General features: G+C 44.8%; 2 protein-coding genes and 1 non-coding gene across 7 annotated transcripts; 2 read left to right on the top strand and 1 right to left on the bottom strand.

The window, feature by feature from the left end:
* On the bottom strand, positions 1-73 carry TRNAR-ACG (transfer RNA arginine (anticodon ACG)). The gene has a single exon. It is a non-coding gene; the product is annotated as a tRNA-Arg (tRNA).
* A 243-nt stretch (positions 74-316) lies between these two features.
* PRMT5 (protein arginine methyltransferase 5) lies at positions 317-9,255 on the top strand. Its single transcript, XM_021009420.2, has 17 exons — positions 317-548; positions 1,053-1,171; positions 1,505-1,590; positions 1,841-1,975; positions 2,446-2,558; positions 2,696-2,745; positions 2,972-3,135; positions 3,763-3,924; positions 4,126-4,203; positions 4,322-4,380; positions 4,799-4,921; positions 5,005-5,180; positions 7,631-7,740; positions 7,873-7,966; positions 8,101-8,217; positions 8,422-8,486; positions 8,693-9,255. The coding sequence occupies exons 1-17, from the start codon at positions 442-444 to the stop codon at positions 8,843-8,845; spliced, it is 1,911 nt and encodes a 636-aa protein (XP_020865079.1). The 5' UTR covers positions 317-441; the 3' UTR covers positions 8,846-9,255.
* A 2,303-nt stretch (positions 9,256-11,558) lies between these two features.
* On the top strand, positions 11,559-21,623 carry RBM23 (RNA binding motif protein 23). Of its 5 annotated transcripts, none has more exons than XM_021009125.2 (15): positions 11,559-11,741; positions 12,056-12,164; positions 15,398-15,474; positions 16,040-16,194; positions 16,719-16,766; positions 16,882-17,055; positions 17,348-17,401; positions 17,522-17,639; positions 17,943-18,095; positions 18,190-18,327; positions 18,751-18,816; positions 20,702-20,897; positions 20,984-21,088; positions 21,171-21,255; positions 21,354-21,623. In XM_021009125.2, exons 3-15 carry the CDS (start codon positions 15,409-15,411, stop codon positions 21,355-21,357), a joined length of 1,362 nt encoding a protein of 453 aa, XP_020864784.1. In that variant the 5' UTR covers positions 11,559-11,741; positions 12,056-12,164; positions 15,398-15,408; the 3' UTR covers positions 21,358-21,623. The 5 variants fall into 5 exon arrangements, with proteins under 5 accessions (XP_020864784.1, XP_020864826.1, XP_020864976.1 ...); XM_021009317.2 differs by having other exon boundaries at positions 11,560-11,741; positions 16,049-16,194; XM_021009043.2 differs by lacking the exon at positions 12,056-12,164 and having other exon boundaries at positions 11,560-11,741.
* The last annotated feature ends 3,971 nt before the right edge of the window (positions 21,624-25,594 follow it).

A 25,594-nucleotide genomic window follows, 5' to 3' on the forward strand; every position in this document is an offset into this window, starting at 1 on the left:
CGAGCCAGCCAGGAGTCGAACCTGGAATCTTCTGATCCGTAGTCAGACGCGTTATCCATTGCGCCACTGGCCCTCGGACGAAAAAATTCTTGCAGCAGCGCTTCTTCAAGAGGATGCCGCAGGGCTTCATGGGGAATGTAGTTTTTCGTTTGGATCCATTTCAAGTATTCTAAACAAAACGATACGAGAAGAGCCAGACTTAGTCACAAGCGGGACCCTCGGATTGGTAGATCTCTTGGTCTCGTGTCTTTCGTCACGGCGCCACCACCTGATTGGCAGGGAGGCCCACATATCGCCCCGCCCACTCGCCCGCGCAGAGTTGGAGAAGACGCTCGGGTTGTTAAGGCGACTCCTCCCGCCTACTAGGGAAACCCGGCTTTTTCTGTGCTTTGCCATTGGTTGTTACCCTGGGTTCCCGGTGCGGACAACGTGAGGGGAAAAATGGCGGCGGTGGCAGTTGGGGCCCCTGGGTGCCGCGTGTCCAGCGGGCGGGACCTTAACTGCGTCCCAGAAGTGGCTGATACGTTGGGGGCCGTGGCGAAACAAGGGTGAGGGCCCCATTTTCCTTTTCCTCCCCTCTCTTGGGTGGGACGCGCACTTTCTGGGAGGTGGAGTGGGAGAAACTATTCCCAATTCCGGGGGGGAGGGGGAGGGGACCGTGGTGGGAGAGACCATTTCTCTCGTGGATGCGGGTGGGTGAAGAGGCTGGACCACAGACAGTGGCTGGGATGCGGCTGGGAGCGGGTTGGGAAGTTGTGCAGGGGCTCTCGGGAGAGTTTGGACATGTGGCGCTCATGCCAGGGACACGATCTAACGGGAGCTGGCCCTGCCGCTGGATATGGAGTTCTGGCTTTTTCCTTTCTCTTCTTCTTTCCATAAATTTCTTTTTGGGGAGTAATGAGGCACACTGTGCACCCTGGCGCATGGGCTGTGCACGATGGGCTGGCCCACGTGGGGCAAAGCCACTCAGGTGGCCTGCTTGAAGGGCATTGTTATTTTGCTAATGATATCTGGTGGTGGTGGGGGGTGGGGGTCATCTGTCTTTGTCTCAGCTTTGATTTCCTCTGCATGCCCGTCTTCCACCCCCGATTCAAGAGGGAGTTCACCCAGGAACCTGCCAAGACCCGTCGTGGGCCCCATACACGGTCTGACTTGCTGCTGTCAGGACGGGGTAGGGAGCCCCTCGGTGCCCCCCCCCCATACTTGTAGAAGCAGGGAACAGCCCACATTCTCAGAGCCCTGTCTACCCACCTCTCCTTCCTTGAATTAGGGAGAATGATTTTCTTGGAACAGGAAGATGCACCCATTATACATCCCTTGTTTTCATATTAAAAAGCCTCCATTAGTGTTGTTTCTCTAGAACAGTGTTCCCCATCCGTGATGAGAAAACCACCTGTTCTCTGTGCTCCATTGCCTGGTCTGCTGGAGAGCCAGTGGGTCAAATGGAAACTGGAGTAAAGTAACCATACTTCACCTAGTTTTTGTCTTTCCCTGGGGCATGCAGACTGGAATACCTTGATTGTAGGAAAGCTATCACCATGGATCCGCCCAGATTCCAAAGTGGAGAAGATTAGAAGGAATTCTGAGGCGGTAAGGCACTCTGATTTATGCCTTGGGGCAATCTTTAGAACTCGGGCAGGGTGGGTATTGTCTTACCTTCACATGAACCAGGGATCTTTGTGTACCACCCTGAGCAGCCCAAATTTCAATGTCTCACCCTGAGCAGCCCAAATTTCAGTGTCTATTGGGATACCTTGATGTCAGTTGTGTCTAGCACCACAATGCTAGAAGCCATTTGGGACATCATTTACTAATTCGTCTTTATTGGTCTCTGTTCCAGGCCATGTTGCAGGAATTGAATTTCGGGGCATACCTGGGGCTTCCAGCTTTCCTGTTACCTCTCACTCAAGAAGATAACACTAACCTGGCCAGAGTCCTGACCAACCACATTCACACAGGCCATCATTCTTCCATGGTATGACTTCAGTGATTTCCTTCCCAGACCCAGAAGATGAATAGGCAGTGTTGTGCTGTGGTCGGGTTGTATTTATTTATTATTATTATTATTTATTATCCGAAACCAGACTACTTAATCCATCGTGCATAAAATAGATTGGGAAGGACTCTACTGTTCCTTTTTAATTTGCCTAGGATCACTGATCAGTCAGTTACATCAAACAAATACTGTTACCAAAAAGCTGAAAGGGGATTTATTTCTGTCTCAGAAAATATAGCGTTGAATTGGAAGATAGGACAGACTAGTAGATATTAACCTAAACATACAAACGAACATTTGTCTCCATGAAATAGCATTATGTACTTAAATCTTCAGGAATCAAGAAAGGCATGTTGGTTATAAAGGGGTTAGCACTGGTTTAGGATCAAGTTCATTTTAATCAAGGAAGATTTTGTGGAGACAGAAGTAATGAGTTTCTTTCCCTGCAGTTCTGGATACGGGTGCCCTTGATGGCAGCAGAAGACTTGCGGGATGATGTTATTGGGAATGAACCTCTTACACGGACGGAGGCATATACTGGGGAGGAGAAGACATGGATGTGGTATGTATTCTCTCCTTGTTATTGCAGAAGGTTAGAATGCAGGGCTGGAGAAGAATGGGCTAGAAGTTGTGGGGCAGTGGCTGATGGCTAGGAGTATAATGATTGGCAGGCACTGTGCTGTGTTTTCTTCCGGGCAGGTGGCATAACTTTCGAACCCTTTGTGACTACAGCAAGAGGATTGCAGTGGGTGAGTGTGACAGGCTGGTATAGCTAGAGTTTCTTTCGCCCCCTCCCCCATGTGAATAGGTGTCATAGTGTGAAGATTCAGATTAGCTTAGTTACTAATGCCGAGACTTTGGGTAGCTTCCTTTTATTCTATAGGGAAGTCTGCTATGTAGCAGGACTGTAATAGACTCCCTTGTCAGATAAGAAAGCCTTTTGGGCTTCAGTAGATCTTTCTTTCCATGTTGTAGCTATTGAAGTTGGTGCTGACCTCCCATCCAATCATATTATTGACCGATGGCTTGGGGAGCCAATCAAAGCAGCCATCCTTCCCACCAGCATCTTCTTGACCAATAAGAAGGGATTTCCTGTCCTTTCTAAGGCACACCAGAGGTTGATCTTCCTGCTCCTCAAGGTAAAAAGGTAGTTGGGGTGAGGAGTTCATCCGGTAGTGCCCCAATGATCCTCTACCTTGCTTATATGAGTATTTGAAATTTTCCCACAGATCAGTTCGCTTTTCATATTTGACCCCAAAGAACACTTTTTGCTAAGTTGGGGTCCAGAGATAAAGGGAGAATGTGGCACAGGAAATTTGATAGCTTTTCATGTAATCCATTTTCAAAGGAAATATTTCCATAGTATTAAATCATAAAACACCAACTTAGGAATCATTATTCTCCCTTCCTTTCTCAACTCCAAGTTTTAGTGTTTGGGATCCTGAGACCCAGAAATATATTTGAGAAAGAAATAGCAAAAGGATATGAGGTATTCTGAGCCACCATGAGATGTGCCGGGGGCATTAAACATATGAAAGCCATGCTGATTGTTGGGGATGATGTATTCCAGCCTCAAGGGGATTGATTAAGGATTCATAAAGTGAATGATTTAGGCCTTTCTTTGTTGATGCCTTTTTCTTCTGGCTATGATTAAACACAGATGCTTGGTTTGGGAGTGAGTTTTTTAAAACTTAGGACAGTAGGACTCTGTGCTGGGAAAAGAGGGAGGCTATAGAGGTTGAGTTGATGTGTTGACTTCTTGACAGTTGGAAGTACAGTTCATCATTACTGGTGCCAATCATCACTCAGAAAAGGAATTCTGCACCTACCTGCAGTATTTGGAATACCTGAGCCAGAACCGTCCACCGCCCAATGCCTATGAACTCTTTGCCAAGGGCTATGAGGACTATCTCCAGTCACCACTCCAGGTGAGCTGTGAATTTAGGAATTGTGGGAATGATAGGGGACCAGGAAGTATTTTGTGTGGAGGGAATCCAACCCTCCCCCTCCCCCTACCTCTTCCTCCCAGCTAGACCCAGAAGGCGAATAAAGTGCTCTTCCAGTTTGGAGTGCCATCAGGTTCTAGGCTCTGGTTAACTTAACTTGGTCTTTCTTTTTCTCTTCTTGAGCCACTGATGGACAATCTGGAGTCACAAACTTATGAAGTATTTGAAAAGGATCCCATCAAATACTCCCAGTACCAGCAGGTCTGTGGATCTGGGTTGGGCAGGAACCAGGGCTAGCATTTGGTTGTGCATGGGAGTGGGAGTGAGGCCAGAAGTAGGTTTCTCTGGTAGTAACCTCTATTCCCTGTTTCCTTCCTAGGCTATCTACAAATGTCTCTTGGATCGTGTACCGGAAGAGGAAAAGATAACCAATGTACAGTGAGTGTTTCTTAACTCAGGTAGCTAGTCGTGGTACAGTGGATTGAGTACAGGTACTAGAGTTAGGAATATCTGAGTTCAAATTTGGCCTCAGATACTTACTAGCTAGGTGAAGAGGACCATGACATCAGGAAGGTGATGTCCTGACTTGCAAGTGAATTGGATTTAAGTGAGGGAGGGCTGTGCAAGGTCACCAACCTCACTTTCTCCTCCAAAGCCATCTGGGTCCAGTGGCAGGGTATAGATCAGGATGACAGGAGATGGCCCCCGTGGGCATTAGGTGATATATGAAGGCTAGCTATTAATTACTGCTGCTACCACTTTTACTACTATTACTATAACAACACACTCCACCTGTGCTGTCTGTCCCTCCCATTTTGTTTGATAGTTCTATCTCATCTTTTGTCTTTCCTTTCAGGGTACTGATGGTGCTAGGTGCAGGCCGGGGTCCCCTGGTGAATGCTTCCCTTCGGGCTGCCCAGCAGGCTGATCGGAGAGTGAAGCTGTATGCTGTAGAGAAGAACCCCAATGCTGTGGTTACGTGAGTGACCCCTGATGCTCTTGCTTTGTACATGCCTTTGCCAGGGCCAGCACCCACACTAACAATGACTTCTCCACTCACAGGTTGGAGAACTGGCAGTATGAAGAGTGGGGCAGGCAGGTGACAGTGGTATCATCAGACATGCGGGAATGGGTGGCACCTGAGAAGGCGGACATCATTGTTAGTGAACTCCTGGGCTCCTTTGCAGATAATGAACTATCACCTGAATGCCTGGATGGAGCCCAGCACTTCCTAAAAGGTGCCTTCTGAGTAGAAGACAGAGGAAGGGCAGAGGTTGGTTACAGGGTGGGAGAACCAATAGAAGCAACCTAGAAGACAATGGATTTATTAAATATCTGTAGTATGCCAGGCAGTTGGTCTAGGTCTTAGGACCATGTTTATATTCTCTTTTTGGGGGTGGGGGTGGGTAGAAGGGTTGGGAGGAACGTGTAGACACATCAGTGATTACAAAATACATACAAAGCAAATAAAAGGTAATTTAGAAGATGCTACTTGAGCTTTGAAGGGAGATAGGGATTCCAAGAGGTGGAAGGGAAGGGCAAGAAGAGCATTCCAGGCATGGAGATTTGCTTGTAAAAAGGCATATAGATGGGAAATGGAATGTTCTGTTAAGGCAACAGTTAAGTAGACCAGATTAGTTTCATATTACTCCCCTTCACACGCTAAACAGTCTAGTCAGACTTAGAAAGATGGGCCTTTAAATGCCAAATGGAGAGTTTGTATTTTATTTTAGAGGCAAGAGGGAGCCACTGAAGCTTCTTAAAGGTCAGTTAATATTTTTGTGACAAATGAAAAGTCCGAGAGATGTAGTTTCTGGGTAATTAATAATCAGTTTATTAATTATGGCCAACAAATAATCAGTAAATTGAGATCTGTGGCCCTCTGGGAACCCAAAGACTACTACTGGAGAACATCCAGTGTTTAGATACCATTGCAAGAGTGGGTATTCTCTACAGGCAGAAATTAACTCTGATTGGTTATGAGAGAATGAATATTATGAGAGGTAGGTTTGTTTTAATTCTAATGAGGGGCTGGAGACTGAGACTCTAAATCTTGTCACTCTAGGACCAAGAGACTCACCTCCACCCAGACCACTTAAGTAGTTCAACACTGGGCCTCAGTTCACCTAGATTAGATTCTCTTTGCCCTTTAATCAGAACTAAGCCTTCCCTGTTGGGTGGGGTCCTACCCAAGATAAGGAGAATGTGTCCTTGTCAGCCCTGTCCTTCACAAGGACTGGGCTTTAAATGAGGAAATAGGGGGAAAACCCTGGATTTATCTCCCCCCCCCCATAAACAAGCTACGTGCAGAAAATAACATAGGACATAATCAGTAGAAAGAAGACAGCTGGAATTAAGAAAGCTTGAGAGAGGTTTCTTGTTAAAGGTGAGATTTTAGCTGTGACTTGAAGGAAACCAGGGAAGCAGGAGGTGGAGATAAGGATGGGCTTTCCTGTCAGGGGACAGTTGGTGAAAATGCTCAGAATCAGAAGATAAGACTGAAGGAATAGCAGGACGTCCAGTTTTTCTAGATCATTGAATATATAGGATAGTATAAGGCATTGGGGGCTAGGAGTAGTTATGATGGGCTTTAATAAAAGCCAAATAGAGGATTTTATATTTGATCTGGATGTGATAGAGAGCTACTGGGGTATATTGAATAGGGAGGTAATATGATCAGACCCGCTCTTTAGGAAGATCACTGACAGCTGAATGACAGGTAGACTAGAATGGAGAAATCCTGGTGACAAGGAGACCAGCCTGCTAGCAGGTTGTTTCAAAATTGCAGGCTTGAAGGGACAGCTAGGTGGTGCAGTGGATGGAGCTCTGGCCTTGGACTCAGGAGGACCTGAGTTCAAATCCAGTTTCAGACTTTGACACTTATTAGTGGTGTGACCCTGGGCAAGTCACTTAACCCTGATTGCCTCACCAACAAGCAAAAGAAAAAAGTGCAGACTTGAGATGATGAGGTGCCGCATGGCAGAGGAGGGTTGGGGAGGGTAGGTGGTGCATGTGCAAGAGACATCAGGTAAGAAGGTAAAATCAACAAGTTTTGGCAACAGATTAGCATGGCAGAGTGAGACAGTGAATAATCAAGGAGACCTAGGTTGGTAGCCTGAGTGACTTGGAAGATGGTGGTGCCCTTGGCAATAATAGGGAAGTTTGGGAGTGGGGAGGATTTTTGGATAATGAGCTCAGTTTCAGATATGTTGAGTTCAAGATGTCTTCAAAATGTCTGAAAAGCAGTTGGAGATGTGAGATGAGATCAGCAGAGAGGTTAGGGTTGGATAAGTAGATTTGAGAATAACAGTATAGAATATGATATATTTAGACATATGCTTAAGGAGTATCAATTTGGTGGCTGTGTGGACTGGAGTGGGGAAAAACTGGAATCAAGGAGGAGAAGAATTGTAGGAGTCTTGTGATAGGTAAAAGGTGATAAAGATCTGAACCAGGCCATGCGGTGGCAAGAAACAGATGAAAGATGCTGTAGAAGTACAATTGGTAGCTTGGCAGCTGATTGCATAGCAGTGGGGTGTGAGGGAGAGTTGAGGATGACCTATGCACAAGAAGAGGGAGATGAGGAAAAGGAGTGGGTTTCAGAAGAAAGGTTCTTGAATCTTCAATTAGGGCATCAACATAATTTCCTTCTCCGCTGGAGATTCATTTACCTTTCTTGTTTCTGCAGATGATGGAGTGAGCATCCCAGGAGAATATACTTCTTTCCTAGCCCCCATCTCCTCATCTAAGCTGTACAATGAAGTCCGGGCATGTCGAGAAAAGGATCGGGATCCTGAGGTGAGAAGACTGAGTTCTCTTTCCTTTTATTTGTGTGTCCCTCAGGCTGTTGATACTTTCCTGTCAGGTTCCTGGGAAGGAGGAGACCGTCCTTGTTCTCCCTTCCAGCACCTACTTTTCTCTCTTTGACAGGCCCAGTTTGAGATGCCTTATGTAGTTCGGCTGCACAACTTTCACCAGCTGGCTGAACCCCAGCCTTGCTTTACCTTTAGTCATCCCAACCGAGGTAGGTCCTTATGTGACTGCTTCTGATACTCTCCCCAGAGCTAAGCATACTCTCTCCTTTGATAGATTTGCTTTCCTGGCCCCTCACTGAATTGCCTTTGGGCTTCCTGTCCTTCACTGCCTCTCTCTTGACAGATCCTATGATTGACAATAACCGCTACTGCACGTTGGAGTTTCCCGTAGAGGTGAACACTGTCCTGCATGGGTTTGCAGGCTACTTTGAGACCGTGCTTTATCAGGACATCACTCTGAGTGAGTGCTTGTGCTTCTGACTGGCAGGAAAAGTGTGGTATCTGGGTATTCCCCTGCATATATTTGCTTCAAAAGGTGACCAAGGGACCTGGTATTGTCATTTTTTCCCTTTTATAGAAGTCCTCTTTAGCTCCGGCAGAGGGTGCAGTCATGGTGTGGTAAGGGGAAGGGTTTTGAATTCATTTGGTTCTTATATCCCCACAGGTATCCGTCCAGAGACCCACTCTCCCGGAATGTTCTCCTGGTTTCCTATTCTCTTTCCTATCAAGGTGAGCATCTTTAAGAGCCTGCAGGATAACATTTCCCTTGACCCCAATATTTACTATATTTGCCCTTTACTTACCTCTCTATCCTTGAGCTACTTCCCATTTCCCTTCCAACATGGTGATATTGTTCCCAAGATCTGTTAGGCCCCTGTCCCAGTTGTGGTGATATGACCAGCTACTCCAAACATCCTGTGTCTCTGTTCCTACAGCAGCCCATCACCGTGCATGAAGGGCAGACTATCTGTGTGCGATTCTGGCGATGCAGCAATGCCAAGAAGGTGTGGTATGAATGGGCAGTGACGGCACCTATCTGCTCAGCTATTCATAACCCTACTGGTCGCTCCTATACCATCGGCCTCTAGTGTTGCCTGCTAGTGCCCAAAGCCTTAGGAACGAGGAACCAGCTCCCAGTTCCCCTATAGCACTGAACGAACCAGTAATTATTCCCTAGGGCCGAGTCACCATTGCCATTCATCAGATCAGGGTATCCTCATCTGCTTTTCTTGTCTTGTATAAAGGCGGGTAAAAGGGCAGAATTAATTAATTAGAGTGCCCCCTGTCCCATTCTGTGATAAAAGATCCTGGCCTAGGAAACACTCTGCAGAATGTGAAGCCGCAGGGATGGCACAGCTTTCAGGGCTTCCTGGAGCAAACCCTGAGAATACTGGACTGAGTGATTTTCAACCCTGCCCAATTCTGTGTTCCTCTTGGTTCTTCTATGTCAAAGGAAATACAAATAAAGCAAAGTTATGGCCCTTCCTGCCCCCACTCACCCTTGCCCCTGCCTCTGATTCTCAGGACCTGATACATAAACTCAGTCACATTCATTTCTAGGCCAGAAGCCAAATCCTGAAATCACCTGAGTGAGAGCCGTTCTTGTTCTATAACCCGGAAGTTGAATTGTGCTTCCTTTTGGCCATTGGAGCCAACATTTTGCTAAGCCTTGTCTTGTCAGTTGGGACAGTTATATTCCTACCCTGCAGGGAAAGAATTTCAGGGTTGGAAGGGATTTCAGAGGCCATTTTGTCTAACCTATTGCTTGAATAAGAACTCCCCTCTATGATAGACAAGTAGACATTCAGTTTTTTTGTTTTAACTTTCTAGTGAGGAAGGATCCATTACTTACCAAAGTAGACGGATTTCTTTTTGGATGGCTCTTAAGTTTTAAATGGTTTTTTTCTTATATTAAGCCTAAAATGTACTTCTCTACAACTGTTCCACTTATTTGCTCCTAATTCTTTCTGGAGCCAAGCAGAGTCCGATTGACATAATGTATGAACATTAGATAATGTTTGTAAATGGCTTTGCAAACTTTAAAGTGCTATATCAATGTTGTCTATTATTATATATTCCCTCTTTCATGCAACAACTCTTTAAATACTTGAAGAAAACTATTTCAAGGAATTTTTTTCTCTTCTCAGTCTTAAAATATCCCAAGTTCTTTCAACCAGTCCTCATATTGCATATTATCTCAAGGCTTAACCTTCCTGGTTGCCTTTCCCTGGATATTACATTGTCAAGCAGTCTGTAAAAATGCAGCACCTAGAACATTGTACACTACTTCAGCTACAGTCTGATTCAAAGGTTGGTATCCCCAGACTTTCACCCTTCTAGTCCTGTACACTGCCTGTCAGTGCAATTTCAGGTCGCATTTGCTTTTTTGGCTGCCATATTAACCTGTTGATTCATTCAGCTTACAAAATCCCAGATCTTTTAAAGAGGAATTGCTGTTTTCATGCACCCTCCATTTTGTACTTTTTGTGAAAATGATTTTTGAACCCATCTGTGATCTACATTTGTCCCAATTAAATTTAGTCTTTAAAAATTTTTATTTTTGATACCTATTTTTACATCACATGCATTTCTGAATACCTCTGTTCTCCATCCTAACAAATTTTAAGAGAAAGCAATTCAACAAAACCTTAAGTTCCACCCTGTTTGACAATATGTATATACATGTAATATTTCACATCTATAGACCACCCTCCTGCAATGAATGGATTCATACTAAAACTTACTCAAAAGACTTGGTCCAACTGTTGTATCTGTTGAGATATTTTTAGATAAATTGTGAAAGATTGAATCCCAAGAAATTGAAGACTGTTAACAGTGGTTTATTTGTAGCATTCACCATAGAGAGTGACCATAGGTGGTCACACATTGATGATTCCTCCAACATCCCACCACTGGTCTTTTTTGGAGGCAGGGATTAGGAACGTGTTAGCTCGTTGCAGAAGCTCCCTTTTGTCCAAATTTTTTGCCTGGCTATAGGAACTAGACCTTGGAACTATGAAACCTGTGGGAACTAAAAGAGCCCTGAAAATGTGTCTGTGCCAGCCAAGGACTTGTACCTCTACTCTGTCCCGAAAGCATCAATGTGGCGTTGGCATTGTACTAGGATAGGACGCTGGAGAGGAAGTAGGATGTCTGACGGAGTATGGGAGACGGGAGCGGGAATGGGGCGGGACAAGATTTGGTAAAAGTAAGCAGAACTTTCTGCAGCCTTAGACCTTTCCAGCAGTTACCATCCCTGACTAGGTTAGCTTGCCACAAAGAGCCTAGGAGGCAACGAGCCCCAACGAGGGACTCGGACGCATGCGCTAAGCACCAAAGGTGAGGTCAAGGGACGGATTTTATACACAGCAAACCTAGCCACGGAAAGGATTTAAGGGCCAGCGTGACACCCTCAGCCAATCAGTAGGGAATGTACCGAAACAGCTACAGCTCTTTCTTACTGTCTCCACCCGCGTATTGATCTAGCCAATCGCTGTGCTGGAAACAGGGTCAGGTGGGTACTCCTAACTAATACTACGCCCTATATCTGATTTTTCTCCACCTACCCCAGTGGCTCAGTAGCCAATGAGAAGGCGATGGGCGTCAACAAAGGTTGCAGGTAAGACCTTTTTCTCTGATCTACAGAAGCGTCAACCAATCAATAGGGAAATTGACGGTTGCTAGGCAACAGTCTAGTCTGGCTCCGCCCATAGTTTTGATTTTAGCCAATGAAATGGTACAGTATGGAGAGTTGCCGCGAGACGGCTCGGGTTGACCCCACCCTAGCTTGGGCTTAGCGCATGCGCAGATTGGGGGAAGGTTCTGGAAGACATCGGAGCTGCCGCCATCTTGCGGGAAGAAGAGCAGCTCCGGCCACGGCGCCGTTTTCTCTGCCGAGACCCTGAGAAAGAGCTGGGCTCAGAGCCCTTTACACACCTCAAGGAACGGAGAAACCCGGGACCCCCCCGCGGGGACCCGGAGCTGGTGAGAGACCCCTGAAGCTGAATAATCTCCCCCCCACCCCCGATCGAGACGTCACCCGCCCGTGACGTTGCCGCGTGGCGCCTCCCCTTGACGTCACAAGCAGACAGTGATGTCGCAAGCAGAAACACGCAAACCTTTTAATTTTTTGTTTGCTGTTTTGGTTTGGAAATGGCGTTCTTGACACAGGCATAGGGCATTAGTTTAATTTACAGGCATCGGGCCCATCATGGCTTTCTCCTTGTTTGACCGTAGCGTTGCGCCACCCTCTCCCCCTCCCCCCAGGGCCCTGTGACTTTGATCTCTTCCCATAACAGAGCCCCGCAGCCATGACACTTTGTTAACTCCTCCTCGTTGCCGTTCTTGGGCGAGGTGGGCACAATCGATGGCCTAGCTGGACCTTCATCATCCACGGCGCTGAAAGGGGTGAGGGGATTAAGAGCTCCCCCTTTGTTTTTCTTTGTGCTGGGTTCCAAGCCTCCTCTCCCCACCCCCAAAAGAAAAAAAAAAGCTGCACGGAATTTACTGTGTTTTAGTATCGGGTTTTTTTTCACCTCCTTTTCTAACCCATGATTCCGGCAGTCGGATCCGGAAGGCTCTAGGGCTCAAATGTGGCCAGGAGTAGCAGGACCATCTCTGGTGGTGCGAGTGTGGAAATCACTGAGCGAAAGCTGAGATGGGCGGCTTTGCTGGGGCCACACTTGAACTTGAAATGGGGAAGGGAGGCCCTTCCACTAATTTTTTTTTTGTCAGTTTTGCCGTTCACATTGTTAAGCTCTCTTCTGTATGGATGTGTTTGCCTCAGCAGAGTGACCAGACCCAGAGATTGTTCCCCCCTTTCGTCACCCCTAGGACTCCAGCATGTGTTGGATTCTGGGTGAACTAGGCTGACAGTGATTCTTAAGCACTTTCCTCTGCCCCTTCAACATTGGAGTCTGGCAGCTTGTTTTCGTGCTGCCTGTGAGCAGGCCATCTGGGCAAGATCCCAGCACCCTGGTGGCTGTGGAGCCTCCTTTCTCATATTTTTCTCAGGAGGAGGGGTGTGGGGAAGCCTTCTCTTGTGATCTCTGTGTAGTGGGGTGGGAAGAGTACTTGGGACATTTCCAGCCTGACAGGGGGGTTGTGTGCAGATTGTAAAACAGTGTTTAGGACCGAAAGAAAGGTACAACTCTGGCATATACTTATTTGGATTGGGAGGTTAAACAAAAGTTGTATTTATATTACAAGAGTGCACACAGATTCATTCAACCATTCCTCTTTTTGGCTGAGAACAAGTGAAAACTTTGCCTTGGCCAAGTGATTCAGGTCCAAAGGATTGTTCATTTAAGGGGAATTTTGTTTTTGCAAAGTTATCACTGCTATGCTATGTATGAGCAAAGAGCAGCTCGTGAAGTCAAACATTTTGGGCACAAAAACCATAACTAGTAAAACAAAGGAGTTTTGTGAAATATAGACCTAGTAGTCAAAATGACTAGTGTTTCAAAAGCAAGAAGTTATTTCTAATTTTTAGACTTTTGTTTATTTTCTGAGTTCTAACAGTGAGCTGAATAATTTTTATTGGTCAATCTGGTTCCTGCTCTTGAAGCACATTTATGTACTACAGAAAACCAAAAAGCATAGATACAAGGTGTGACCTGTAATAAAGTAATGGAGCTGATCTGTAGGTATATGCATATTAAACAAAAAAAAGTAAAACTAAGAACATCGGTTCTTTTAAAGTAGTTATTTTTATCTACACTTTATTTCTCTTACAGTGCCTACCATATTGCTATAGAGAATAAGCACTTAGAAGATGTTTATTTTGTGAATATGTGTGTGAACACACACATTGTTGAAAACATTTTTGGAACTCTTGGAATTTTCTTAATGCTAGTTTACTTAATGTTTACTTAATGCTACACCTTGTGGTAGAACTCCATTGGAATTTAGATCACCACTTAATAGTTACGTGATCTAGTCAAGTCTTAACTTCTCTGGGCTTTAGTTTCTTCATTTGTAACGTGGGAACTGTGCCCTATGTAGTTCAGGGCATTGTTGCTTAGAAGGATCATGTGAAGTATCTGTAAAATATATTTGTTAAATTGTAAAATGTATCCAAATGTAAGGGGTTGATATTATAATAAAAATGTATTGTTACTTTTTTTAGCTATATTAAAAATTTTATTTTATACTCAAAATGGCATCAACTCATATTATATCTCATTTACCAAATTTGGCTCCAGATAAGTTTTAATTAATCCAAAAAATGTAAGTCTCCAAAGTCTTAAAGCTATGAGCAATTAAACCCATCTTATCCGCAGTACTTTCTCCTCCTCATTTTTTTTTTGTTGAATTACAGAAGATGATAATGTATAGAAAATGTTCAGTGACAAGGCCCTGGTCACACTGGTAAGACACAGAGGACAAATGCCTACCTCTCTTAACAGTATTCTGTCACAAGCTCTAAAAAAAGTCCCAAAAAAGAATTTCCAAAAATGTTTTGAGTAATAATGGTTGTCTAAAACGTTATCATTGGATAAGTGTTTATAGCCTTCCAGATGACTCCTTTTAAAGGACTTGGAATAAGTATTCGTATTTGTAACAAAAAAAACCAACCTGACCATATTGTGTATTTATAATTAGTACAAATTGGTCATCTATAGGTAATTTTAGTCTCTTGTTTTTCTTTAGTGCCTTTCTGTTTTTCTCATTTGGCTGACATGACATGGAAATCCAGGCAAAAGACTCTTGCTAGACGTGGAAGCTTGAGGGGAGGCAAAAATTTTCACCTTGCCCATCTTGTAGGAGTGATTATGCCTGTTTTTATCCAGAGTATTTTTTTTCCCTACAGGCAGCATGGATAGAGAAATGGCTTTGGATCCAGGCAGCCCTGGTTCAAGTCCTAATATATCAATAGTAGCTGTGTAACCCTGAACAAGTCATTTAACTTCTTAGTTTCTTCTTTGATACTGTAAGTTGCAGAGAAAGTGCTGACCTGCATTGGTGTAGACAGTTTCCTCATCCAGGAGTTTGATTATGCCAATGAAATCAAAAGCCCTGTCCGCTGTCCCTATTGCTTTATTGAGTTACCTAAATTCTGTTTAATCATGGATAGAAAATACTCATTGATAAAAGCCCTTTTAAGTGATATAGTGAGTGTAGGCACGTGGGAGAACATAGGGAAATCAGTGTTTCTCATTTTACTTTTTTATTTCTCTGAATTTTGGGTTTGTATTAGTATTACTTTCTTGTTTTATTTCCAGGTTTGAAAATGTATGCCAACCAAAATGGTCTTAGAGCTAGTCACAAGAAAAAGGCATAGAATCCCTTGTAAAGGGAAGTTTTGATAATCAATATACTGTGTTCATAGGGCAGTGTTTACCATCTCTTTGAGCTTGTGCTCATGAAGATTTTAGTCCTATAACAAAAGCTCTAAGTTTCCTTCTAGACCATAGACCATTTAATTATTCAGCTGTCTCCTTATCCAAGCCACACATCAGAACTAATTGTGATTTTTAGGCAACAGAATTAGACCCAGGGTAAGTGACAGACAGTTCCCTAAGAAACAGGGAACTGTAGCATCCCAAGGTCTGTCTCTTCGAGGACAAGGGAATGGCTTGGAATGGTTCTGATAGATGGGTTTGCCCTTCGTCGGCTTCATCTGCCTCTCCTTTCCTTAGATTGTGACACGATGGCGTCAGATGACTTTGACATAGTGATTGAAGCCATGCTGGAAGCCCCCTACAAGAAGGAAGAGGTAATGTCCCTAAGCTCTAGGCTTTTCATTTAGGCCTCTCTCTTTAAAGTGGGAACAATCTGGGTCTTAGGGAATGAGGAGAATGGCCAGTTATAGGTGAGGCCCCTCCATGACACTATCTCTTCATCTCTTCTTATTTACTGTCTACAGTTTTTGAAAAGGGTGGAGGTAGATGCCATCCCTTTTAGCACACATGATTGTGGCCATGGTTGTGCTTTTATTCACAAGCCATGGGATCCATCCAGGAAATGTCTGTAGACCCCAGTAGTCCAAAGGATTTTGTTTCTTGTTACTGAGGAACAAATGGCTCTGGAAAGAAAAACAAACATCTAGAAAGATGCCTGCCAAATTTCTAAACTTAAATCCTCGCTCTCTATGACACCTGAGCTTGGTTCCTTTTCTCTGCTTTGTGTTTCATTAATTGGTAGAACTGTGTCCAAAGGGATGTCTAGAGAACTTGATCTCATGGGGTTTTCTTCCTTGTTCGCCTCTATCCTTTTTGTCCGTTGGGATTTGTGTGTTTGGTGCCTGCACCCTTGGGACATTCCTCTGGCGAACCCCCCAGGATGAGCAGCAAAGGAAGGAGGTGAAAAAAGATAGTCCGAGCAATACCAGTACCAGCACCAGCACCAGCACCAGCACCAGCACCAGCACCAGCAGTACTAGTAACAGTGGAGGAGGTGGCACTAGTGGAAGCAGCACCAGTGGGGAGACAAGCAAGTAAGTGTGCGATAGAGAAACAGGACTTGAATGTTTTTTGGTAGGGGTGGGTTTAGAGGTAGGGGAAGAGGAAATAAATAGCCTGTTTCAGGTTGAGAAGACAGCCAGACCTGGGAAATGATACCCCTAGTTGCTGTTAAGATTCCTTGACACTCTTGGTTCCAGTTATGGTCCTCTTGGGTCATAGGAATAATGGTGACCTGGCTCAAGCCTTCACTTCCCAATGTGGACTCACAGGTTAGTCCTAATGTGAGCACATTTTATTTGTATATAACAGCAAGAAGATTCTACATTTGGGACCATAGGCTTTTGGTTTTGACAAAATAATCCCTCAATACTAGAATTTAGAGATGTAACCTGGTATTGTACAGGTATGGTACATTTCTGCCAGATCTGTCAGAATTTTCATACTATTATCTTAGGGCCTTCTGTTTTCCCATTATATTGCTTTGGAATTTGTCGCTTTAGAGGGATGGGTAAAGGTCCTGACCCTGTGGGAGGATTTAAAACTTTGTTTTTCACAGGAAGAAGAGGAGCCGCAGCCATAGCAGAAGCAAGGATCGGAAACGCAGGTAAATAAGGGAATTATTGGCTCTTGGAAAGATTATTGGGACACGGTGATGGTACTGATACATTAAGGGTTAGTAGAGAGATGTGTTGTAATTTAGTTGTTATCATCAACTGTAGCCGAAGCCGAGACCGGGACAGACACAGGCGGAGAAATAGCCGGAGCCGGAGCCGGGATCGTCAGAGGCGTCACCGAAGCCGCAGTCGGGATCGCCGACGCAGTAGCAAGTCACGCAGCCGGGATCGCCGGCGTGAGGAGCGTGTACGCTACAGGAGTCCTCCCCTTGCTACTGGGTACCAGCTTTTGCTATGGAGTTGATCGTTTAATAATAGCAGTACATAGGGATGTGGGGGATATGTGTGTCTCCTGCACCCTTGCCTCTTGAGGGTAGTCCAGTGTGAGGAGTAGGACAACTTATCTTTGGAGGCTGATGTTAAGAACTGATGAGTGAAAGAACAGACAGCTGGACTGTCCATATAGATTAGGGAAACTAATCTCCAGACCAACATGGATAAGAAGTCACTTGGGTTTCTGTGGAATAGTCCTCTAATTGCTTTTGTTTGTTTCAACAACTGTACTCTCTAGGCGCAGATATGGACACAGCAAGAGCCCCCATTACAGAGAGAAGAGTCCTGTACGGTGAGTTGAATGAATGATGAAATCTGGAGGTTGTTTGTATGTAATTCAGTAATGAATAAGCTCCTTAAGAGGAGCAGTGATTGGGAGATAGGGTCTCCTTAATTCCTGCTTTTTCTACAGAGAGCCTATTGACAATCTGAGCCCAGAGGAACGTGATGCTCGCACAGTCTTCTGTATGCAGTTGGCTGCCCGAATTCGGCCCCGAGATCTAGAGGATTTTTTTTCTGCTGTTGGCAAGGTAAACCCCTTATCGTCTCCTGCTCTTCTTTTGGTATCAGTCTATCTAGGGATAGGAATAAACTTTCTATTTCTCATAGACCCAACCTAAGACTCAACATGGGCATAGTAGAAAAAATGCGGGATTTGGTGTCAGGTAGACCTGGGTTTAAATCCTGATTCTAATACTGGCTGGGTGACCCTGGGAAAATCACCTAACATGTTTGAGCCTTAGTTTCCTCCTCTGTAAAATGAGGGATTGAGCTAGATGGTCCTTCTGCCTCTTAGGAGCTATGATTCTATGTTCCTCCTTTTTCTTATACAGGTACGTGATGTGCGTATTATCTCAGACCGGAACTCACGTCGCTCTAAGGGCATTGCCTATGTGGAGTTCTGTGAAATCCAGTCAGTGCCACTAGCAATTGGACTAACAGGGCAGCGGCTGCTGGGTGTCCCCATCATTGTGCAGGCCTCTCAGGTGAGTATGCAAAGGATAATAAAATGTAATTGAAATAATATAGGGAAGAGGCTATTTGGGGGGAGCGACCCCTCTTGCCATTTTTCTTTTCCAGGCTGAGAAAAACCGCTTGGCAGCCATGGCCAACAACTTGCAGAAGGGCAGTGGTGGTCCCATGCGGCTCTATGTTGGCTCCCTACACTTCAATATCACTGAGGACATGTTGCGGGGCATCTTTGAGCCCTTTGGCAAAGTATGTACCCACTTGGGACACTAGGGAACACAGCTGGAAAAGGTGGGGAGAGATCCAGTGTTTTTCGGGTGCAACTAGAGGTTCATACATTCAAACGGATACTTAGAATGCGTTGTACCACATTGGGTTTATGTGTTAAAAATTAGGCACAGAATTACATTCAAGATGTGCATGAAATAGTTCAATAAGAGTCAAAGGAGGAATGAGTGGACTTGAGCTGATGAATGAGAGACTGGGTAAGGTTAATCAGGAAAAGGTTTTTTTGGGGAAATAGTAGACCTTTAGGTCTGATCTAAAAGGACAGAGGGATGTGATGCTGAAGAAAGAAAGAAGGTCTCTTCAAATCTCAGGAACAGGTTGAATGGGAGGATCAATGGTGAGGCATAGCAAAGATAATCTGGACCATTCTTTTTTTCTTCACAGATTGATAACATTGTCCTGATGAAGGACCCAGATACAGGCCGCTCTAAAGGCTTTGGATTCTTAACCGTGAGTAGCACTATTATTTGTCCCATTTCTCTGAAATTGAATTCATTTCCTTGTCTATTTTTTCTGCCTTAGCTTCATTATCTAGGACTGCAAAAGGTCTGTTGATAGTGTTGCCTAATTCTGGGATTCTTTGTTTGTTCTTACACTGTATCAGTGGCCCTGATGTTTTGATATCTTGAAGTCTGGTTAACTTCATTGTTCTATGAATTTGCTCATTGGTTAATAGTGAGGCAGGGTAGTGGATATTAGAGTCAGGAAGACCTGAATTCAGACTCTTTTTCAGACATTTACTTGGTGTGTGGACCCTGGGTAAGTCATTTAATCATTGTTTGCCTCAGTTTCCTCACCTGTAAAATGGAGATATCACCTGCTGAGGTTGTTGTGAGGATTGAATGAGGTAAATGAAAACGTAAAGTGCCATGTTCACTGTTAGCAGCGATCCTAGGCTGCTACCCTTTAAAGATTGGTGGTCAGGTGAGAGCAGTGCTTTTATCGACCAACTGTGTAAGTTGTACAGTGGGTGATTTGGAGACAGAGTTGGGAACAGTGAGGCCCTTCCTGGACTAGTGCCTTTGAGGGAGGCTGCTGTTCCTTGATTAAGGAAAAGATGGGCTTGTGAAAAGGAACAGCCTAGGAGCAGAAGTGAGGCCACCTGGCAATTGCTCTTTCTCATCTTTCAGCCAGACTGCTCCTACTTTTGCAGTCTCTGGTTCCCCCAGCCCTATATAACTTCAGGCTATTGACTGGTTGGTTGCCCACCATTAACTGTTGGTTTTCTTGGCTAGGCCATGCAACCACCCCCAAGGTAGGTAGGGAAGTTGTGTTGTGCTATGGGAATTGTTTATCTTAAGAAAGTCAAAGGCCAAATTGCTGTCCCCGCTTTCTAGGGATTTGACAGTTTTGCATGCCTTGGAGTAGGTGATACTAGAATTTAAAAAAAAAAACCAACCTCCAACATACCAGCTGGTTTTGGAGATTTCCAGGTGTAGTGATTCTCCATAGTAGCAGGCACAATTTCCTGGATGACTCAGGTAATATGGCCTATTTGGTACCTGTTTGTCTTAATTGCTGACTATTAGGGTCAACAGCCTTTCAAACAGCTCAAACAAGCAGTGCTTGCTTGTGGCCATGCCATTATGGTTACATCTGTCCTCCTTTGAGAGGAGCCTTAATCAACATAACAGTGAGTTAATAAAAAGCGAGATCTTAGGAGTTCTAGCCCTGTTGTCCCCAGATTGTGGTCCTGATAGACCATACCACCGCAGAACATAGCTCTCGGTAGCCCCAGATTACTTGAGCCCCTGAACTTCATTCTTTGTAAGAGCTAAATAAGAATGTAAAACCTTGGAGTCTCTCCTAGCTTACCTTTTCATTACTTATTGGTTGTTTCTGTCTAGAGTGGGGGTTCTTAACCAGAAGTGTGTGAATTTGTTGTTAAACTATTTTGATAATTATTTCAACGGTTTCATTTCAGTGGTATTCTGTGTATTTTCTGCATTTTAAAACATTATCCTGAGAAAGATTCCATAGGCTTTTCAGACTGCCCCAGGGGGTCTATAATAAACTTTAGCAATGCCTGATATAGAGCAGTGTCAGACTAGGTTTCGTAAGAATGATACTTCTTGTTTGGGGCTTGGAAGATCAGATCGCTACCATTCAGTTATTGGACAAAGGTCTCTTAGAACACTTGAATAGGAAAGGGGACTTAGAACATCTTGAATGGTTAAGAACCCCTGCTCTCTAGACAGAAGTGTCAGGTCTCTTAGAAAAGGACCTAAGTGGAACTCTACTTCTGAGATGGTGGAAGTCATACTGGTGGGGGTTAGGCTAAGGGTTCAGGTCTGTGGCCAGGAGTTTACTGACATTGTCTTGGTGGTCTCTGCAGTTTTCTGACTCAGAGTGTGCTCGGCGGGCATTGGAACAATTGAATGGCTTTGAGCTTGCAGGGCGACCTATGAGGGTGGGTCATGTGACTGAGCGACTGGACGGTGGCACAGATATTACCTTCCCTGATGGTGGTGAGGAGCTGGACCTGGGTACCGCTGGTGGGCGGCTGCAGCTCATGGCCAAGTTGGCTGAGGGTGAGTACTACTCTGGGGTGAAGAATATGGGGATAAACTTTTAACCTAAGATTTTGGACTGGGTGCTACATTCTCTACCCCTTTAGGCTCTGGTATTCAGCTCCCAACCACAGCTGCTGCTGCCCAGGCTGCTGCCCTGCAACTGAATGGAGCTGTTCCCTTGGGAGCCCTGAACCCTGCAGCCCTGACTGGTGAGTATTGACTGTATAGAGGGAAGAGGAGGAGAGAAGAGAGCCTCTGACTGTGCACTGACTCTCTCATTTCTTTCCCCAGCTCTTAGTCCAGCCCTGAATCTTGCCTCCCAGGCCATTGCCTCACAGTGCTTCCAGCTCTCCAGCCTCTTTACTCCCCAGACTATGTAAGTTCTAGAGTCTTGTCTTTTTTTTTTCTTTAACCTTTCGTATTCTCTGTTCTCTTTGGTTAGTAGTTTACGTCTCTTTGCTCATCTTCCTACAGGTAAGAGCCCAGCGCTGCTTCCCGGTGCCTCTGGGTTCTGCCACCTCCCTTCTCCGTGTCTGCCCCTCCATAGCCCCCTTCTCCCCACTGCCACGGACCACGCCAGCCTGCGGGCACGGACATTGGCTCTGGGGTAATTGGGGACAACACTGGACACCAGGAAGAGCAGCTGCTCCATGGCCCCACTGGGGACGGACTCTGTGCTGAGCAAAGCCCCCGGCCTGGGGGAGCAGAATCTGTACATACATCGAATACAAGTGTCTCTCTGTGTATCGTCTCCCTGGGTGCCCTTCATTGCCCTTTCCCCATCTATCATCCTCTTTTCCTCTGCTCGTCCCCCATTCTGGGGGGTGTGGGGGCCACAAATGAAGGTGCCACCCTTCTCTTCTTTTCCCCTTCCCCTCCCTTTTGGCCTACCAGGGAAAGCCCTTAGGACCTCTGGGTGAAGAAGCCTTTTGAGTTTTGGGGGAAACTTTGTAGATGCTGGGATGCTACAAATGGGCCTGGCAGATAGAGGTGGACCTATATACCTTGTGAAGCCTATAACCTCAGCTTGGTGCAACCTGAGGCCAGGACTGCTGTAGGCTCAGCGTATTGCTGGGTGGTACATGAGACATCTACCCATCTAGACATTCTGGATGCCTTGGGGGCTCCCCCAGGAGTTGAGCGAAATATGGGGTGCCTTTCCCATGCCCTCCATCTTCTTGTGTACAGCTCCTCTTCCTTCCAGTCCATCTTCATCTCTTTGGCCCAGGCAGGGAGGAGGGAGGGGAGCGAGCACAACCATTCCCCTCCTCTTCCCCTGTGCCTCCACAGCTGGCACTGCCCCCATCTCTGCCACTTCTTCCCACTCCCACCCTGGCTCACTTGAGCCCTTTTCACTGGATTTTATACCCCTGTGTCTGTGTATATAAATATATATAAACTTTGTACAAAGGGCAGCCCCCCAGTAGCGGCAGCTGCTCCCTGCACGTCTGCTGTCTCTGTCGGTTGGTCTGTCTGTCTCTGATTTTAACTTCTCACGAGCCAAATCCACGGACGGTTCTAGGGATAAAAGTTTGTAACGCAATTGCGTTTTTTTTCTTTTTTTTTCCTTTGGCTTTCTCTAAAGAAATAAAAATAGACAAAAGGCTCTTCCCCAGGCTGGGCTCCCCATCTGTATCCGCGTTGTAGCTCCAAGGCTATTAAGCCTTTTCCTACTCCTTTACCCCATCTTTAATGCTCTTAGTCTGTAATTAAGCCCTGACCCCTTTCTAGGCGCTCTAGACTGGATCCTTCCCTTCCACAAGGGGGCAGTGTGGCAGTGTTTCACTGTGTACCTCCTAAGAAGGTACAGTCCATCCAGGGGTCTTGGTCTCTAGGCTTCGTGGTCCCAGGAGAACTTCTTAAAGCCCTTCATTCCATAGATCGCAGCACCTTGCCAGTCAATGGTGTCTGCACTGTGAATTGAGGTCTTAATAACCAAAGGGATTATGGCAGTTTGCCTGTTTGATAGGGTCAGTTTAATTTGGTGGCTAATGTTCCTGGCCAGATCCCTTCAGATGCACCTAGGTTTGCTATCCACAAAAGAGCATAATGTAGGGACTTGGAATTTCAGGTGATATTTATATAGTACTTTAAGGTTTCTAAAGTAGTGCTTTATAAATGTTATCTCATTTTAACTTCATAACAATGCTGAGGAGTGGGTGCTATTTCCATTTTACAAATGAAGTTGATGCAGATAGAGGTGAAGCAATTTTTCGAGGGTCATATAGTATCTGAAGCTGGATTTGGACTTGGGCCTTCCTGACTTCAGGTCCAGTTGCCACCTTGCTGCCTCTAGTCATACATAGTTTGAAGTAAATTATTTTTTCTGAAGGTTTTGAGGAAGGGAAGCCTCTTTACTTAACGGGAGGTATAGCAAGAATAGTCCCATAAATATGAGGATCCTAAGGAGCCTACCAAAAGGACAGGGCAGGGCCTTAAGAAATTCCTTAATTTACTCCTTTTGTAATCTCTGGCTACAGAATGTTTGAACTCCCCGTGTCACCAATCTAAAAATACAAGTAATTGCTGTTATATCTTAATTTCTTTGTTAGCTCTTGGGTTTATGGCTTGGAATCCCAGTGGTAATATTTGTCCCTGAGGCCATTTTGATAAATGCTTTCTAGATTGAATGGTAAGTGCTTTGTAGTTTCAAGAGACACCATTGGAGATCAGCACTGATTCTGGGCTTTTCTCAGTGACAGGTTTCTTTTACGCACTGCTGCTACCCCTAGTTTCGGTTGTCTGGATCTGGAGATTCGGGGGTGGTCAGAAGGCTACTTTATTTTTAGTTAGGAATTACTGGCTGTGGTTCATCCTCCATTATTGATTTGACCTTTAATGCATTATAAGGAACCATTATGGGGTCTGGCTCTGTTATTTATCACAGGGCCATGGACATTGCTCATTCCAGGCTTTTTTTTTTTTGTTAAAAACAGCATTCACTTTGTTCCATTGCTTTTCTTTGGGCAAACTTTACCCCTTACATATTACGCAGTATCTTGTGATTGTTTTTGGGACTTACTCCTATTTGAACCCTACCTTCCACTTTAGCCATTTCTTCCCTACTTTTGCTTGGAGAGAGTAAGGCTGAAGTGAAGAAAAACAGTCAAGCTTCCCTCTCTCCTCCTCCACCCAAAGGACTGACAGTGTCTAATATATGACAGCAATTGCCACTGCCTCATGACTCAGCACCTTATCACTCATGCTTCTGGGGGTGGTGGGAATGGGGTAAGGAGGGGACAGCAGCCAGTCTTAGGCCCATACAAGGGGAAGGGAGAAATCTCCCTTTTTACTGGTGACTGCTGGGTTGTGGAGAGGGAAATGGGGCCTCCCTAGAATAAATAATAACTTGTGAGCACTCCTACAAAGTGCCTTCTTCATAGCATTGCCAGGTGGGTTGTGCATTTTTTGTTTATTTACATTTATAGATGGGAAAGCAATTTGGAAGAGGATGAAAGATTTTATAAGGTCTTGCAGCTCATGTCCAGCTGGAAGCTGGATCCAGGCCTTCAGTTTTGAAGTTTAGTACCATTTTTATCATACAGAATGAAAGCACCTAAATGGGTGCTCACCTACCACTTAGGTTTAGACATTTACCCACTCTATTGCCTCCTCTGTGACTGAACATAGAATTTTCCCTGCTGTGCCAGCCCTGTACTCCCAAATGTGTCCCTTCACTCCCTTGGCCTTCTCTTGCTTTTCTTCTCTCTCCTGGGATTGATTCCTTGGCTGATGTTGGTGTTGTCTTACATTGCCATGCCCTTAGCGCTGTTGTGGCTCTGAGCACTCATGAAGGATGTGCTAAACAGAAATATGATGCACAGAATCTTAGTGTCAGAAGGGACCTCGTATGCTTTCCAGACCAACTTACACTGGAAAAGTTTCTAGTACAATTTACCCCACCAGTGGCCAACCAGCCTCTGCCTGAAGACCTCAAAGGAGGGGGAATCCACTACTTACTGCCTTCGGTTGCTGGAAGAAAATTCAGTTATTTTTCTCTTCTTAAAAGAGGTAGTGTAGCATAGTAGAGAGAGCTAATGCAATGGAAAAAAATGTTGGAACCCATGTGCTAGCAAAAAATAGAAACAGTGGGTGCCTACTGTTTTAGGGTACGGCTAAGTAAATTGTGCTATATGAATGTAATGAGACATAATTGCATTGTCAGAAACCACAAAAACGTGAAGAATTTAGAAAAGCTTGGAAAGGCTTATATGAATTAATGCAGAGCAGAATGATCACAATAAAGGAAAACAATTCTTAAAAAAAATCAGATCTCAATCTCAAATCAATGAAATGACCAACCAAACCAACCAACCAAATATACCTCAGATGAAGAATGAAGCATATGCTGTTAGACCTGGCCAAGGGATCACTGCTCTGCATAGCTGTGCTTTGTTACAAGGAAGAGTCTATTGGAGAGGACAACATAAGGTTTTATTTGATTTTTTTTTAAATAGCCCTGGATTTTGAGCCAAATAGAAAAAATGTGTTCAAATCGTATCTTAAGACACTTAATAGCTATGTGACTCTGTCATATAACTTGTCTGAACCTCAGTTTCTTCATATGTGAAATGGGGATGATAATTGTATCTGCTTCACAGGGTCATCACAGAGCTCTAGTAAGATAATGCCCATATAGTAGTTTGCAAACCGTCAGATGTTATGTAAACATCACGTTGTTATTGTTGTTATTGTTGGTTTTGTGTTATGATTGT

The sequence above is a fragment of the Phascolarctos cinereus genome, unplaced genomic scaffold, assembly GCF_003287225.1.
Source record: "Phascolarctos cinereus isolate Bilbo 61053 unplaced genomic scaffold, phaCin_HiC Scaffold_3;HRSCAF=262, whole genome shotgun sequence".
In the NCBI taxonomy this organism is placed as follows: Eukaryota; Metazoa; Chordata; class Mammalia; order Diprotodontia; family Phascolarctidae; genus Phascolarctos; species Phascolarctos cinereus.